The sequence below is a fragment of the Sceloporus undulatus genome, chromosome 2 (assembly GCF_019175285.1).
Source record: "Sceloporus undulatus isolate JIND9_A2432 ecotype Alabama chromosome 2, SceUnd_v1.1, whole genome shotgun sequence".
Taxonomy (NCBI): Eukaryota; Metazoa; Chordata; class Lepidosauria; order Squamata; family Phrynosomatidae; genus Sceloporus; species Sceloporus undulatus.
The window spans coordinates 17,620,334-17,634,859 of record NC_056523.1 but is presented as its reverse complement, the minus strand read 5'-3'; the positions used below and the strand labels follow the sequence as shown (position 1 = coordinate 17,634,859).

At 42.0% G+C, this 14,526-nt stretch overlaps 1 protein-coding gene across 1 annotated transcript in view; it reads right to left on the bottom strand.

Moving 5' to 3' along the window:
* Window positions 1-4,317: 4,317 nt before the first annotated feature.
* LOC121923078 (neural proliferation differentiation and control protein 1-like) overlaps window positions 4,318-14,526 on the bottom strand; it is a 27,796-nt gene continuing 17,587 nt past the window's right edge. Inside the window, exons 6-9 of the mRNA XM_042453186.1 lie at window positions 12,208-12,292; window positions 10,792-10,868; window positions 8,902-8,995; window positions 4,318-5,529 (exon numbers count right to left, since the gene is read on the bottom strand). Of these exons, the coding sequence (XP_042309120.1) occupies window positions 5,464-5,529; window positions 8,902-8,995; window positions 10,792-10,868; window positions 12,208-12,292 (322 nt within the window). The 3' untranslated portion in view covers window positions 4,318-5,463. The remainder of the gene's footprint in view (window positions 5,530-8,901; window positions 8,996-10,791; window positions 10,869-12,207; window positions 12,293-14,526) is intronic.

Sequence of the window (14,526 nt, the reverse complement as noted above, 5' to 3'; positions counted from 1 at the left end):
AGAATTTCATTTGTGGGGCAGAATTCTTATGGGGAGCAGAGTTGACTTGAAAGCACATAACAAGAGTAAGGAGGATGGTAGCCAATTTCTCTTGTCCATCTTTTGAAATGATCTGGAGACATTCAATAAAGAACACTTTGACTCTTGTCCATCTGGTTCTGCCTGCATCTCTACGGGTCTTTAATCTGGAGTGGGATTTGATGCTGTGGGGTGGGGTGGAATTCCACTAAACTCAATCCATCATGGCAAGAATGAGTAAAGCTATCCTGTGGGAGTTTTGCATTCCCAATTCTTGCCCCCGCCACCTGAATTGCTGCCATGCTGCTGAAATCTACCTTCTCTCCCCCTCCCATAGCTGCACCCCTGTGTGCTGGGAACACAAGGGGACCACCTTGCCCTAAACACACAGCAGCTAGTGGATTTGTATTTAAAGCTCAGTTTTGGACTACAAATCTCTGGATGCTTCAATAGCCACGCTGGGTAGGGGAGCCTGCAAATTTAACTTGTGCAGGAAACCTAACCCATCTGAAGAAGAGAATTGTCATATACAATGTATTTCTCCTAAGGGTTTTAGGAATCTTAATCTGTGTTTGTTGTTAACTGTCCTGGAGTCAACCATGACTCATGGTAACCTATGGATGAGACATCTCCAAGCCCCCATAGCCTCCACGGATTAGGACTTGTAGATTCAAGCCTGTGACCTCCCTGATTGAGTCTAGCCATCTGGTGTGTGGTCATCTTCTCTTTCTGCTACCTTCTACCTTTTGTAGCATTATTATCCTTTCTAATTATTCATCCTTTCTGATGTGGCCAAAGTACAACAACCTCAATTTTATCATCTTGGCTTCCAGGGAGAGTTCAAACTTGATCTGTTCCAAAACCCATTTTGGCCCTTCCATTGTATCCTCAGGACTCTTCTTCAGCACCACATCTCAAATTAGTTGATTTTCTTCCTGTCCTCTTTCTTCATTGTCCAGCTTCCACAGCCGTACATGATGAGAGGGAATACAGATCTGTAAAACTGTGCATTCTGGGTTTATTAGTATGAAAATCATGGGCAGTGTATTTTACATGAAAGAAGATAATGAAGTTTTCAAGAGTTGGTCCTTTAAGAATTTGGCTATGGTCGGTCTGTTTTGTGCCTTGTAATTGTTTTGTTGAGTATTATATATCTTGTAGGGAACCAGGCCTTTGGCCAAAATGCAGTATATAAATCTGTAAATAAATATCTGGAATCATTATTTTTAGTAGAACACAGACACAGAAATTGTAGAGCTCAAACCTTTCTGGCAAGGAGACTTAGCAGTGGGCAAAGCTATGCCTGCTTAATTTTTGTATATTAGGCATGCATCATTAGTACAGGAACAATAGGTTAAGCAGGGGAGGTGCTAAGTCACCTTATGCCAACCAATATTTTGGGCATTGTTTTTATGGGCTCTCAAGTTGGCTTCACCTTCAGGAGATCTTATGAATGAGAACTCTGAACAATCTCGGTATTAAACAAGTCTTGCAAAGTAAGTCTCCTGTAATCCCTGAAGAATAGCTGTCTGTGCTGACTGGGGATAATGGTAGTTGTGGTTTGATACATCCAGACAAGCTAGGGTTAGAAAAGGCTGTTCTGTGGCTGCTGCCACACTGCAAAATTAATGTACTTAGACACGCTGTCATGCCTCCATCCTACAGAATCCTGGAATTTGTAATTTGCTACCAGAACTCTCTGACAGAGAAGGTTATATATCTCATAAAACTACCAAATCCCATAATTTCATAGCACTGAGCCATGGTAGTTGAGGTAGCGTCAAACTACATTAATGCTGTAGTGTAGATGCAGCCTATAGTAACTAGAACTGGTAGCCCTCTTTCTGTCTCTTTTGCATACAAAGCCATTTAGGAATTAACAACAGAGCACTTTGTCCCTTAAAACATCCCACTAACTAGAGTGAATAGAATATATGCTAATTGTTTTAAATATGTCAGTTTATGTCTTACGTGTGTATAGATGTTCATGTTTTATATGCATTTTATAAGTGTATAGATGTTTAATAAAAATATTTAAAAACAACAACTATCCTTCACAGTATAACAAACTCTCTTACCTATAAAGGTGAAAGGCCAGCCTTAAGGTGCAACCTCCTTATATGCTTTCCTTGTTTCTTCTAATTAGGGAAATGTCTAGTTTCTGCATCACATGGCAAAATTACTTTGTGGGACTAAAATAACTTCCTTGAGGTTAATGCTGTATCTTTACATCTGCTAATAAAGAAAGAATAAGAACAAAGAACAAATTCTATAGCCCAGTATTCATTTTCAGCTGTTCCTTTGGTATCTTTCTTTCCCCATTTCTTTTGGTGATCAGCATTCCAATACGGCCCACAATTTGTTGTGGGAAAACAATTAAAAGACCTGTTGCAACTTCAAGGTGAAATAATTTATTTTAGCATGAGTATTCCTGGACATTGGATCCATAGAGTACAGTCATAGAATTCTATTATTCTATTGTTTTCTGGAACAGACTAAACAAACTGTTCCATACACTCAATTTATCTCAGTTTGGCAGAGATGGTCCTGATTAATCCTATATTGCCCCACTTTTCCAGCTGCCTTTAAAATGTCCTGGGTTTTCTCTTCTTCCACTCTCCCCATTTGTCCTCGGCTTACTTCAGTTACTCCAAACTGAGTTCAAAGTGCAAAAGTAGTTTGTACTCAACTAACTCAGGATGAGAAGACAAGAGGGAGGGGTGGAATCTGGCCTTTAGCTCCTTCCCAGTAGGATCAGGCAAAAGCAAACTTCTGCAGCCTCGCCTAGCTTGTCTGTTCTTCCTCATTCATAACTTTTGCCATCTTGACCACACTCTGATATTGCTTGGCCAAACATGTTCCATTTTTCATCTGTGAAATGTTGAAGGATATGATGTCTCTGCAAAATGGATGGGAAGACTGGTGAGGAGGCAGGGGCAAGGAAAGGAGCACAGATTGCTAGATTATCTGTTGCACTGGGGAATCTGAAAAGTGAAGGCATCCAACACATTTCCCACACAAACTCCAGATGGACTACAGTGAAGAAAATTTCTTCTCTGGCTTCTAAGGTCACTGTTTTTCTACTGCAAGTTGCGGTAATAAAGCAGTTGTCTGCTAGGAAATGAAATCTTGACTACATCTCAGTGAGAGCCAGTGTGATGTAGTGGTTTGAGTGTTGGACTACAACTCTCGAGACCAGGGTTTGATTCCTGGCTCAACCATGAAACCCCTTAGGCAGATCACACACTCTCAGCCTCAGGGGAAGGTAATGAAAAACCTTCTCTGACCCCAGGAAAACCCATTAAAGAGTTGCCAACTTAAACGTACACAAGCATCATCACTATATCTCAGTAGGCAGGAAGATAAGACTTAAACCCACTTCTTCCTGTGTACAGGTGTGTGTTTCTGAGGCTGCATCTACATTGCAGAATTAATGCAGTTTGACACGGCTTTAACTGCTATGGGTCAATGCTATGGAATTATGGGATTTGTAATTTTGTGAGATATTTAGCCTTTTCTGTAAGAGCACTCTGGTGCCACAAGAAACTACAAATCTAAGGATTCCATAGAATGCAGCCATCACAGTTAAAGCAGTGTCAAACTGCTTTTGACCTATTGAGAGAAAGGCAGGATACAATACAATATAATACAAGTTCTTGAGTGTGGCAGCAGCCAAAGAGCACTACCACACTACATACAGCCCTTATTGTTCAACTTTAATCGCCATGGTTGCATCCCCTGGAAGTCTTGGATTTACCCATTGAGGAGGACTAGACAGCTTTTCTAGGGCCTTACCAAACCCTGATATTCCACAGGGTGCAGTCATGGCAGTTAAAGTGGAATCAAAGTGCTATGTGTTGTGTGAAAGAGGTCTTTAAGATTTAAAAGAAAAAAGGCTTTTGCTTAAGAGAATGGTACAGTATTTAACTATATGCAAATTAAGTTGACTGACTATTCTACTCAAGCTCATGTTATTAGTCAGATATAGCAATATAGCAATAGCAAGTACATTTCTATACTGCTTATCAGTGCACTTAGGCACTCCCTAAGCGGTTTACAAAGTGTAAGCTAATTGCCCCCAACAATCTGGGTACTCATTTTAGCGACCTCCTCGGAAGGATGCAAGCCTGAGTCAAGCTTGAGCCCTTTTGCTGGTAGTGAACTTGCAAACTTATGGTTTGTGAGTGAGTGGCTCCAGTACAGGCATTTAACCACTGCGCCACCAGATATGTTGTTGTTGTGAGCCTTCAAGTCTTAATAATTTATGGCAATGCAAAGTGAACCTATCATGGGGTTTTCTTGGTGTGTTTCTCCACAAGGGGTTTGCCATTGCCATCCTCTGAGACTGAGAGAGTGTGACTTGCCAAAGGTCACTTGTTTTCTAAATTAGGGGACGGCCCTATGTAACATGCAAGCTAGAATAACTCTCAAGCTTTTACTTCACAGTACAAACATCTACATATGAGTTAGCCCTTGCATGCTCACATGCAGACACAAATGGAGAGGAGCTCTAGTTTGTGGCAGGCATATACCGTCAGGACACAAGCAGACCATGGGATGTATAGTGCATGCTTTTCCTGCAGAAAAAACCTAGTTCAAAAAATCATGGACACACTTTTGATTCTTTTTCTCCCTCTTTTGTTGCCTGAGCTACACCTGTAAAATACTGCAGTGTGGCTGTTAAGTTTGGCTGGGCAGGGATGGTGTTTCAAGAGCAATGGGGATTGAAATGGTCCCAACAGTAGGACGAGTGAGACTGTGGTATCATCATGAAAGGAGAGCAGAAGTGTTCTCATCATCATCATCATAATCATCATCATAGCTATCAGAGAAGAAGAGTTGGAGGGGAGGAAGGGTCTTATGGAATTTTCTGTTGCAGGTGTCAAATTATTTTGACCTTTTCTTAGGTATTCTGCTACCTTGACTTGGTGGCAGGTGGCATTTGCCTTACTGCCTTGGGGAGAAGAATATCTTAGCCAGTTCTGGGTGGGGAGTACAGATCCACATGTGCATATGCATTCACAGCCAACTTTGCAATGAAGTAAGAAGGTAGCTGCTACTCACATCAACCTACCTAGCTGGACTCAGTGGTGGAAAATGATTTCAGATGGAGAATTAATGGATAAAGGCAAGCTTGGAAAGAGGTTTCTAAGATAGATGGTTGATACCAAGCATCATGAGATGAGATTTGAAGAAAATCTACACTTCTAAAGAAATCTGCTGCTAGTCATCTTTCCTCTTTCAAGCAGTTTTCATACGATTCAGGTGGGATGGCAATCAATTGTTAAGTGATACAGGGGATTAATTCCCTCTGGAACAGAATACAGAAACAGCACCCAGTGGGATAGGTCTGAATCCTCTTTGCGTCAATCCCGGAGGCAGAGAAATGGATGAGGAAAGAAAAGCAGGGAGAGAGAAAGAAAATGGGGAAGAGGGACTATGCATTTAGGGAGGGCATCGGTGCAGGGATGTGGTGTCGAAGAGAGGGTTGTGGATCTCCATTTCTCCACTCTGGAAAGAGAAATAGAGAAGAGGTTAATCAGAACATTATCAGAAAGGAAAGGAAGAACATTTCTAATTAGGGTTAACAGATGAGGACTACTCCAAGCCCTGAAATGTTAAGAGCAATAAAACAAAGGATGACTTGAAGGCACATACACATACTAGATTTTTTCCTGCTCTCCAAGCTGCTTACATTTAGCTTACATTTTGAAAAGCTTCATTAAAATAATATCAATAAGGCTGTGTATTCATTGGTCACAGGGCTAGACGCAGGATTTAGTGTTCACTGAGCAATTGGCAAGAACACTGTACAGTATGTACAATTTCCGTGGCAAGCCAGCAGCTATCTGCTTAGCAACACACCTGGAGCCTTGTAGCTGCATCTGACTCCTTCCCCTTTGCTTGTGGACAGTGAAGAGGAAAGGTCTGGTGGAGATATGGGAAAATGCTTGTTGCTGTGTGCCTTCAAATTGTTTCTGACTCATGGCAACTCTATTGGGATTTTCTGGGGCTGAGAGTGTGTGACTCACCCAAGATCACCTAGTGGATTTCTATGGCCAAGCATAGAGCTCTGGTGAAGCAGTGGTTAAATCAGGGGTAGGCAACCTGCGGCCCGCGGGCCGGATGTGGCCCAGCGAGGCCTTGGGACCGGCCCCAGCCCGGTCCTGCCGCTGATTGCCGCCGGGGCCTTTGGCCTCTCACGCGCAGGGGCAAGGGGGGCAATTGTCTATAGATGCCTCAGAAACATGCATTTATATTAACATTTTTAAAAAAATCAGCAAATTTTTTTGCGTGTCCTCCACTTTTTTAAAAAAAGTGTCCACCATTTGAAAATGTTGCCCTACATTTGTCCCGGTTTATTTATTTATTTAAATTTTAAAAAAAATTATGTAATTTATTTTTTGGCTTCGGCCCCCCAGTTGTCTGAGGGACAGCAACCTGGCCCCCGGCTCAAAAAGATTGCCTACCCCTGGGTTAAATGCCTGTACTGCAGTCAGTCACTCAAAACCATAAGGTTGCAAGTTCAATCCCAGCTAAGGGGGCTCAAGCTTGACTCAGGCTTGCATTCTTCCGAAGTCACTAAAATGAATACCCAGCTTGTTGGGGGCAATTAGCTAACAGTTGTAAACCTCTTAGACACTGTTAGTTCAGTATGAAGTGTTATATAAATGAAGCTGTTCTTTTTCTTTCTTTCTTTCTTTCTTTCTTTTCTTTTCTTTTTTTTTTTTTTTTGAAGCAAATCCTGGTCTCCAGAGTGGTAGTCCAATGCTCAAAGCATTACATCATGCTGGGGAAATGCTGCTCTAGGTCAATACCACAATCCCAAAGTCCGGCTCCACCATTAGGCAGAATGCAGATGTTATGGACTCAGCAGCAGCAATCCCTGACTAATCTTCCTGATGTTTCTGTCCACTCTCCTCTCAGTTTGGAGTGCTACACAATCTGACATTATCGCTAAATGGCCCTGCATGCCCTCCAACTCTCCTGATATGGCAGAGATAACCCTGATTAATCCTATATCATCCCATGTTTTCATCCGTTTTAAAAATGTCCTGGCTTTTCTCTCCTCTTCCCACTTTCCTCTTTTGTTTTCAGCTTACTTAAATTCCTACAGACTGAGTTCAAAGTGAAAAAGTAGTTTGTATTCAAGGAACATGAATACAAGTCACTTGACTATTGTATTTAAGGAACTTGAGGAGCAATTTACGGAGCTGGGTATATTTACCCTGGAGAAAGGAAGGTTAAGTGGTGTTATGATAGCCCTGTTTAAATATTTGTCATACTGAAGATGGAGCAAATGTGTTTTCTGCAGTTCCAGATATTAGGACATTGAGCAATGGATTCAACATATAGGAAAAGAAATTCCACCTAGACATTAGGAAGAACTTCATGATAAGAGCTGTCGGAGAGTGGAACACATTGCCTTGGAGAATGGTAGACTCTCCCCTTCTTTGGAAGTTTTCAAACAGAAGCTGGATGGCCATTTGTCGGGGATGCTTTGATTGTGTCTTCTTGCATGTCAGGGGTTTGGACTGGATGGCCCTTGGGGTCTCTTCCAACTCTGTGATTTGAATAGGTAGGAGAGCAGAGGAGAATCTTGCCCTTCCCAGCAGGTTCAAGCAAAAGCCAACTGTTGCAGCCTCTCCTAGCTTGTCTGTTCTTCCTCATTAATAACATTCTCCATCATAACCACACTCTGAAGTTGCCTGGCCACACATATCCCGCATGTAAAATATTGGGGGTCTAGCCCTGCTGCCTTCAGGTGAGGTGGAAGACACTTTTCTATTATTAGTATTGAGTTAAAAGTCAGCTCTATGTGTGGAATAGGTGAGAGGAGCCACCTCAGCAGCCAATAGGTTTGGGGCAGTCCTACTTCCCAGGGTAGATGCAGGCTTTTTTATTTTGTTTTTGTAGGGTGGGTTTTTTGTTGTGTTGGGTTTAAATGTAAATAACCTTGGGAAGTCTTCAAGACTAGAGGGCAGGTTAGAAATCAAAGCCAATTATGTAAAGCAACTAGAACCTTGTTACTGCTCCTTAACTGTAAAGTTGGATATGTTTATGGGAGAGGCCCATAGGGGGTTGAGTGTTGGATGAAGCTTATTGCACACCTTTCCCCTCCATTTTGGGAACTGGAAGGGGACACTCGGGGCCGAATGTGACCGGGAAAAAACAGATTTTACCGCACAGCAAATCGTCCTCAAAAGGGCCCTGTTCCATCCCCTGGCACCAACCTGTCCCCATTCAGTGCTGCGGGGCGCTATTTTCCTTGGTCAGAAGACTTCTGACCAGAACATTTAACGCTCCTCAGCCCTGAATGGGGACAACTTGGCACCAGAGGACACCAAGTTCTCATAATGGGGAAAAAAAGGTGTGCGATAAGCTTCTATGATATGGAGACCAAGGTTTAATTCGTCGCTCAGCCAGGAAATCTACTGGGTGATCTTGGGCAAATCACATGCTATCAGATTCAGGGGAAAGACAATGGCAAATCTCTTCTGAACAAATCTTGCCAAGAGAATCCCAGGATAAGTTTGACTTAGGGTTGCCATAAATTGGAAACAACTTGAAGGCACACAACAACAACAACAACAACAACAACAACAACAACAACAGCCTGCAAAATCTCTGCAGAGCCTAGACCTTCACACAGGGCTCCCAGAATGCAGAACTTGAAAAAGTTACTTTTTAGGAGTATAACCTCGTAAATCCCTCAGCCAGCATGAGACGAGGGTTATGGGAGTTGCAATCCTCAAAAAGTAACTCACCAAGGTTTGTTAAGAAGCTGCCCTTGCTTGCACATGTGCAAATTTACAGCACTTTATAAATAAAGTTTAACAACAACAACAGCATAAAAGTTTGCAAAAGAGGAGACATACTTACTGGTGCCAGTCCAGGACATTCATATACAGTGTAATCTCCATTTTCAGTCTCTGATTCTGTGGAGACTTGCTCTACTGGTTTGGGAGGTTCTCTACTACAGAAAAGAGACAACAATGTGAGGTATATAAACTCATGAGATGGAACTGAAGAGATTTCATACTCTTTCCAGACACTTTCCCCCTTCCCTTCCTCCTTTATGCTCCTGTCACCCTCATTTAATCCACCAGGTCAAATATTCTATCTCCCTAAAACATGTATCATCCTCTTCTTCCAGTAACAGTGCATAGGATCAGCCATGCCACACACCAGACAGAAGAAACTAGGAATAAGGGGATGGCAACAATTGGTGTCTTGATGTGGTTGCAAATCAAAATCAGAATTTCAAAATTTTTATTTATTTTTATTTATTTCTTTATTTCACTTCTTGATGGTGACATGGCATTTGGATTCCACTTCTTACTTCTATTTATTTGCATTGTTTATAAGTCTGGGTGAATCACAAGATTAAAAAGAGCCACATTTGTAAAATATACAATAAAAAATTAAAATATTCATTGTAATGCACATGTTGAAATACAGAACAATGCAGCAGGGGAGAAAAAAATGAAATGCAGCTGCAAAACAACACAGACTCAAGAATAAGTACAGTACAAGCAAACAGAGAATTAAAAATCAGCAAAACTAAAATGTGGTTCATGGCTACACTTTTAAAGGCCTTGGTAAATAAGAAAGCATTTGCTTTGCTCACAGTAGTACCAGGTGGCCAATTTGGACTGGTCATTCCACAGGTGAGGTGCCACTATTGAAAAGACTCTACCATAATTTTGCAACCAGAAAGTCATTGGTAAGGGCAATCAAAGGCAGTGGGGCCATTGCCACTACTGGACAGGAGGAGGTCCTGTGAAATAACTCATTGATTGATTCAAATAAGGTGAATCAATGCTGGCTGCAATACAGGGATCCCAGACACAAAAGGTGCTAGTTTTGTTGAACAATTGCTTTGATTGTGCACAAATCTGTAAAGACTTAGTTTAATCAACTACACAAAAGTAGGGTGACAACCCTTTGTTGTTATCATCATGTGCCTTCAAATCAGGACTTAAGGCGACCCTAAAGTGACCCTATCATGGGGTTTTCTTGGCAAGATTTGTTCATAAAAAGTTTGCCATTGCTTTCCTCTGAGGCTGAGAGCATGTGACTTGCCCAAGGTCACAACCCTACCATATACCAAAGGATACATTCGGAAGACTGCTATCACACTAAAACAACACATGCTCAAAAGATAATGGGTTGCAGCTCCTATCATCCTCAGCCAATGAGAAACTGAGCATCTGGAGGACACTAGGCTGGTCGAAGCTGTTGTAAATATACAACTCATTGCACTGGGGTGCCCGGCTGGCAGAGGCAGACTTTGGAGGGCCATCCCAACTCCCACAATTCAATTCTTGCTTGCCCCCAAATGCCTTCTGTGAAATCTGGGGGCATTTCCACCACATTTTTGCCCACCACCAGAGCCACTTTAGGCCCAGGAGAGGCCTTTATTTTTTGCAACCAGGAAGACATGGTTACATAGCAGCACCATGATACGTTCTCCATAAGTCAGAAACAACTTGAAGGCACACGCAACAACAACAAAGTAAAATGGTGTCCCTTGCATAAAATGGCAAAATCAAGCTTTGTTGAATCTGTTAGTGCAGAATCCATGGCTATGAAAGGCCGAATGCACTATGAACCCTGGCATGGGCAAGTAGTATGGTCCAACCTCTGCTATTCTGCCTCATGAACAAAATGCTTTGGGTTGGCACTGTAAACTAAGAAATGACCCCTCCTGTTCTAGTGGTTGTTCCAGCTTTCCTGTTTCCCCAGAGTGACTGACATATGAGAACTTACTCCTCACTGGTGAGAAGTTTCTTCTGATGTTGATAGTGGTGAACCTGGCAAGATTGAGCTAGTCTAGAGTCCATGTACTGAGGGGGAGGAAGAGAGATCATAAGATTAAAAAGAGCATTGGTGGATCATATTAAACCATAATCCTGTCCCTCTTGTCTAGCCCAACATCCGGCTGACGATAGTAGTTTTCTTAGATACTTAGAGGAAGCCTTTAAGTAGGATCCAAGGAGGTCTGCACTAGCCGATATTTAAAGGCATGCTGTCTCTGACCCCAAAGCCAATTCTATCAAGAAGATTAGTAGTCCCTGATGGATTTATCTTCCATTAATCTCTCTAACCTCCCCTTTAAAGTCATCTCAGTTGGTTGTCAGACTATCCTTATAGTCTATATAGGGGTACCAACTGCTGTTGAAATAATGCAGTTTGACACTACTTTAACTGCCATGGCTCCATCTCACAATTCCTGGGTATTCTAGTCTGAGAGGCACGAGCACTTTTTTTTGGCAGAGAAGGTTAAAGATCTTGTAAAATTATAAATTCCAGGGTTCCATAGGATGGAGCTACAGTACTTAAAGATCCTGAAATGACAACCCTAAAAAGCAGCCACCACCCTTTCTGAAGACTGATAAATTATTCTGGGGCTGCTTAGGCAGCTTCTCAGTTGGTCAGTTTGGGAAAGTAGTGTGCTGGTGCCTCACAAAACTACACATCTCAGGATTCTGTAGGGTGGAGCCATGGCAGTAAAAGTGGTGTCACACTGCATTATTTTGACAGTGTAGGTACATTCTGTGGCAATGGGTTCAATCATTTCACTGTACCCTATGTGAACAAGTATCCTAAATCTCCCACCATTCAGATTCATGTCACGATTCCACGACCCCCAAGGCTGCATCCACACTGCAGAAATAATCCAGTTTGACAACACTTTAACTGCCATTGGCCGTGGCTCAATGCTATGGAATCCTGCGATTTGTAGTTTGTTGTGGTATCAGAGGTCTCTGACAGAGGAGGCTAAATAACTCACAAAACTGTAAGTGCCAGGATTCCATAGCATTGAGCCATGACAGTTAAAGTGGTGTCAAACTGCATTGATTCCACAGTGTAGATGCAGTCCAAGTACTATGAATGGAAGAGACCAGCATCTCACCTTAGGTTACCTAACTGAACACTGGAGAGGTCTCTGCTTTGTGTGTCAAAGTAACTTGCTTGTTTTTGGGTACAGTGGGCCCCTCATGGTTGTGAAGAAGAGGAAATGTCAGCAGTTGTGACTTGGCAAAACAACCAGGTAACAATAAGCAGCACCTCCTGTAATCTCCTCTTTTATGCAACCAGTAAAGGTACAGGAGTTCTCTCCAGTTTTCATTCTGGCAACCATCTCTCCCCCCATGCACACAACTAAACGACAAAATTACTTACTGCACTGGGCTGATGGTACCGATACTGGTTCCCCCGGTTGGCTGTGTATGCTATCTTCTGAGCCAAGTGCACCTCTTTCTGTAGCCTGGAAATTAATCATGAGATGTTTTTACAGGCCATTAAAATCTTTCCTATTTTGATGTTATGTATGTTGACAAGTCACACTCTCTCAGCCTCAGAGGATGGCAATAGTAACCCCCCCTGAAGAAACTTGCCAAGAAAATCCTACAATAGGCTTGCCATTAGGATCGCCATAAACCAGGTACGACTTGAAGTCACACAACAACAATATAGCAAGCTGCCTTACTGTAAAGTTTTCATTTTGTTGAATTTACTTTAAAAAAATAATAATCTGGAGAGGCTACACACTCTGGCCACACTAACGCCAATAGCCAAGTTGGTCTGTTCCAATAATCAATAAGGGCCACATGCCACCCTAAAGATTAGGACCAACCCTACTCTTTAAATCTTTTCATTTTAGAACTCATTAAAGGGCAACAAACTTTTCTTATTTAATTGAATGTTGATGTATTTTTACTGTCAGGATGGGAGAAGCATTTTTATGGGATTTGTTGCCTTATGTGTTAAAATAAATTGACTGACCTTTTAATCCATGCACCTTGGCTTTAGAGATAGTTTGCACACACAGTTTTGTGGGCCACCCAGTTTTTTTGTTTTGTGCTTTCTAGTCATTTCTGAATTTTGGTGACCTAGGAGAACCTATCATGGGGTTTTCTTGGCAGAATTTGGTCAGAGGGTTTTTCCCCCCCTTGCCTTCCTATGAGACTGAAAGAGTGTGATTTGTGCAAGGTCATCCAGTAGGTTTCCATGGCTGTGTAGGAATTTGAACCCTGGTCTCCCAGAGTCCAAGTCCAACACACATACCACTATGCCATGCTGACTTTCTGGTCTAAAAACAAACAAACAAACAAACAAACAGCTTCATTTATATATCACTTCATACTGAACTAACAGTGTCTAAGTGATTTACAACTGTAAGCTAATTGCCCCCAACAAGCTGGGTACTCATTTTAGTGTCCTCAGAAGGATGTAAGCCTGAGTCAGTCTTGAGCCCTTTCACTGGTATTGAACTCACAACCTTATGGTTTTGAGTGAGTGTCTGCAGTACAGGCATTTAACCACTGTGCCACCAGTGGTCTACCCAGTTAAGGACTAACAAATGTGAAATTTAGAAGAAATACATGAAGCTTCTCTGCCTGAGAATTCTAAATACTCCTCCTTAAAACTGCAAATCCCAGAATGCAACAGGAGGCAGCTAGAGCAGTCAAAGTGGAATAGAAGCACTTTAAGAGTATAGTGTGATAAACATCATAGAGGTTCTTAGAGGGGGGTTCTGTCAGGTAAAAACATAGTACTTTTGTTATTTGTGGTTTTTCTACATTCATGGGGGATCCTGTTCCCCTAACCCCAGTGAATGTGGAGAGACAAGTGTACACACATCTGAGAAAACAGAATCAAGTCTCATGCTACCAACTTCTTTCTTTCAGTTTGTCTCAAAGGTGTGACAAGATCCCAGATGGCCTTTTCAATGGCAGCCCCGCGAATCTGGAATAGCCTTCCCGAGGAGCTCCGTTTGATGACCCCCCTAGAAACATTTTTAAAAAGGCTGAAAACCTTCTTTTTTTGTCAAGCCTTCCCCCCTGACAAATGAAGTTGTGTATGTTGATGCCATTGATTCCCTGCCTTACTTTGCTGTATGACTGTGTTTTAAATTTTGTATAATTGGTTTTTATCTAGAGATGTTTGTAACGGTTTTTTGTGGTTGTAATGGTTTTCTATGGTTGTAAACCGCTTTGATCTGTGGAAAAGTGGTATACAAATAAAATTTATTATCATCATCATCATCATCATCATCATCATCATCTTTAATTTGTCTCTCTTTTATCCTATCCCCTCCACACACAGTTGTGTTCTCTGTAGCTGAAATGTATACCTGAATTAGAGTTATTTTGTTTAAGTTTACAGAACTCTGGCCAGTTATGAATTTCACTGTGTGAATTTCAGTGTGTGCTGGATGTGGAGAGCCAGCATGGCATAGTGCTTTGAGTGTTGAACTACGGCTCTTGGAGACCAGAGTTTGATTCTCAGCTTGGCCATGAAAACCCACTGGGTGAACTTGTGCAACTCACACTCTCTCAGCCTCCAGGGAAGGCAAGGGCAAACCTCCACCAAAGAAGTCGAAAATCCCACACTAGGTTCTAGGGTTACCACAAGTTGGAAGCAACTTGAAGGCACATAACAACAAGTAAGCAGTAGTTTAGGGTTACAGATTATGTTGTCGTTTGCTATCAAATCAGA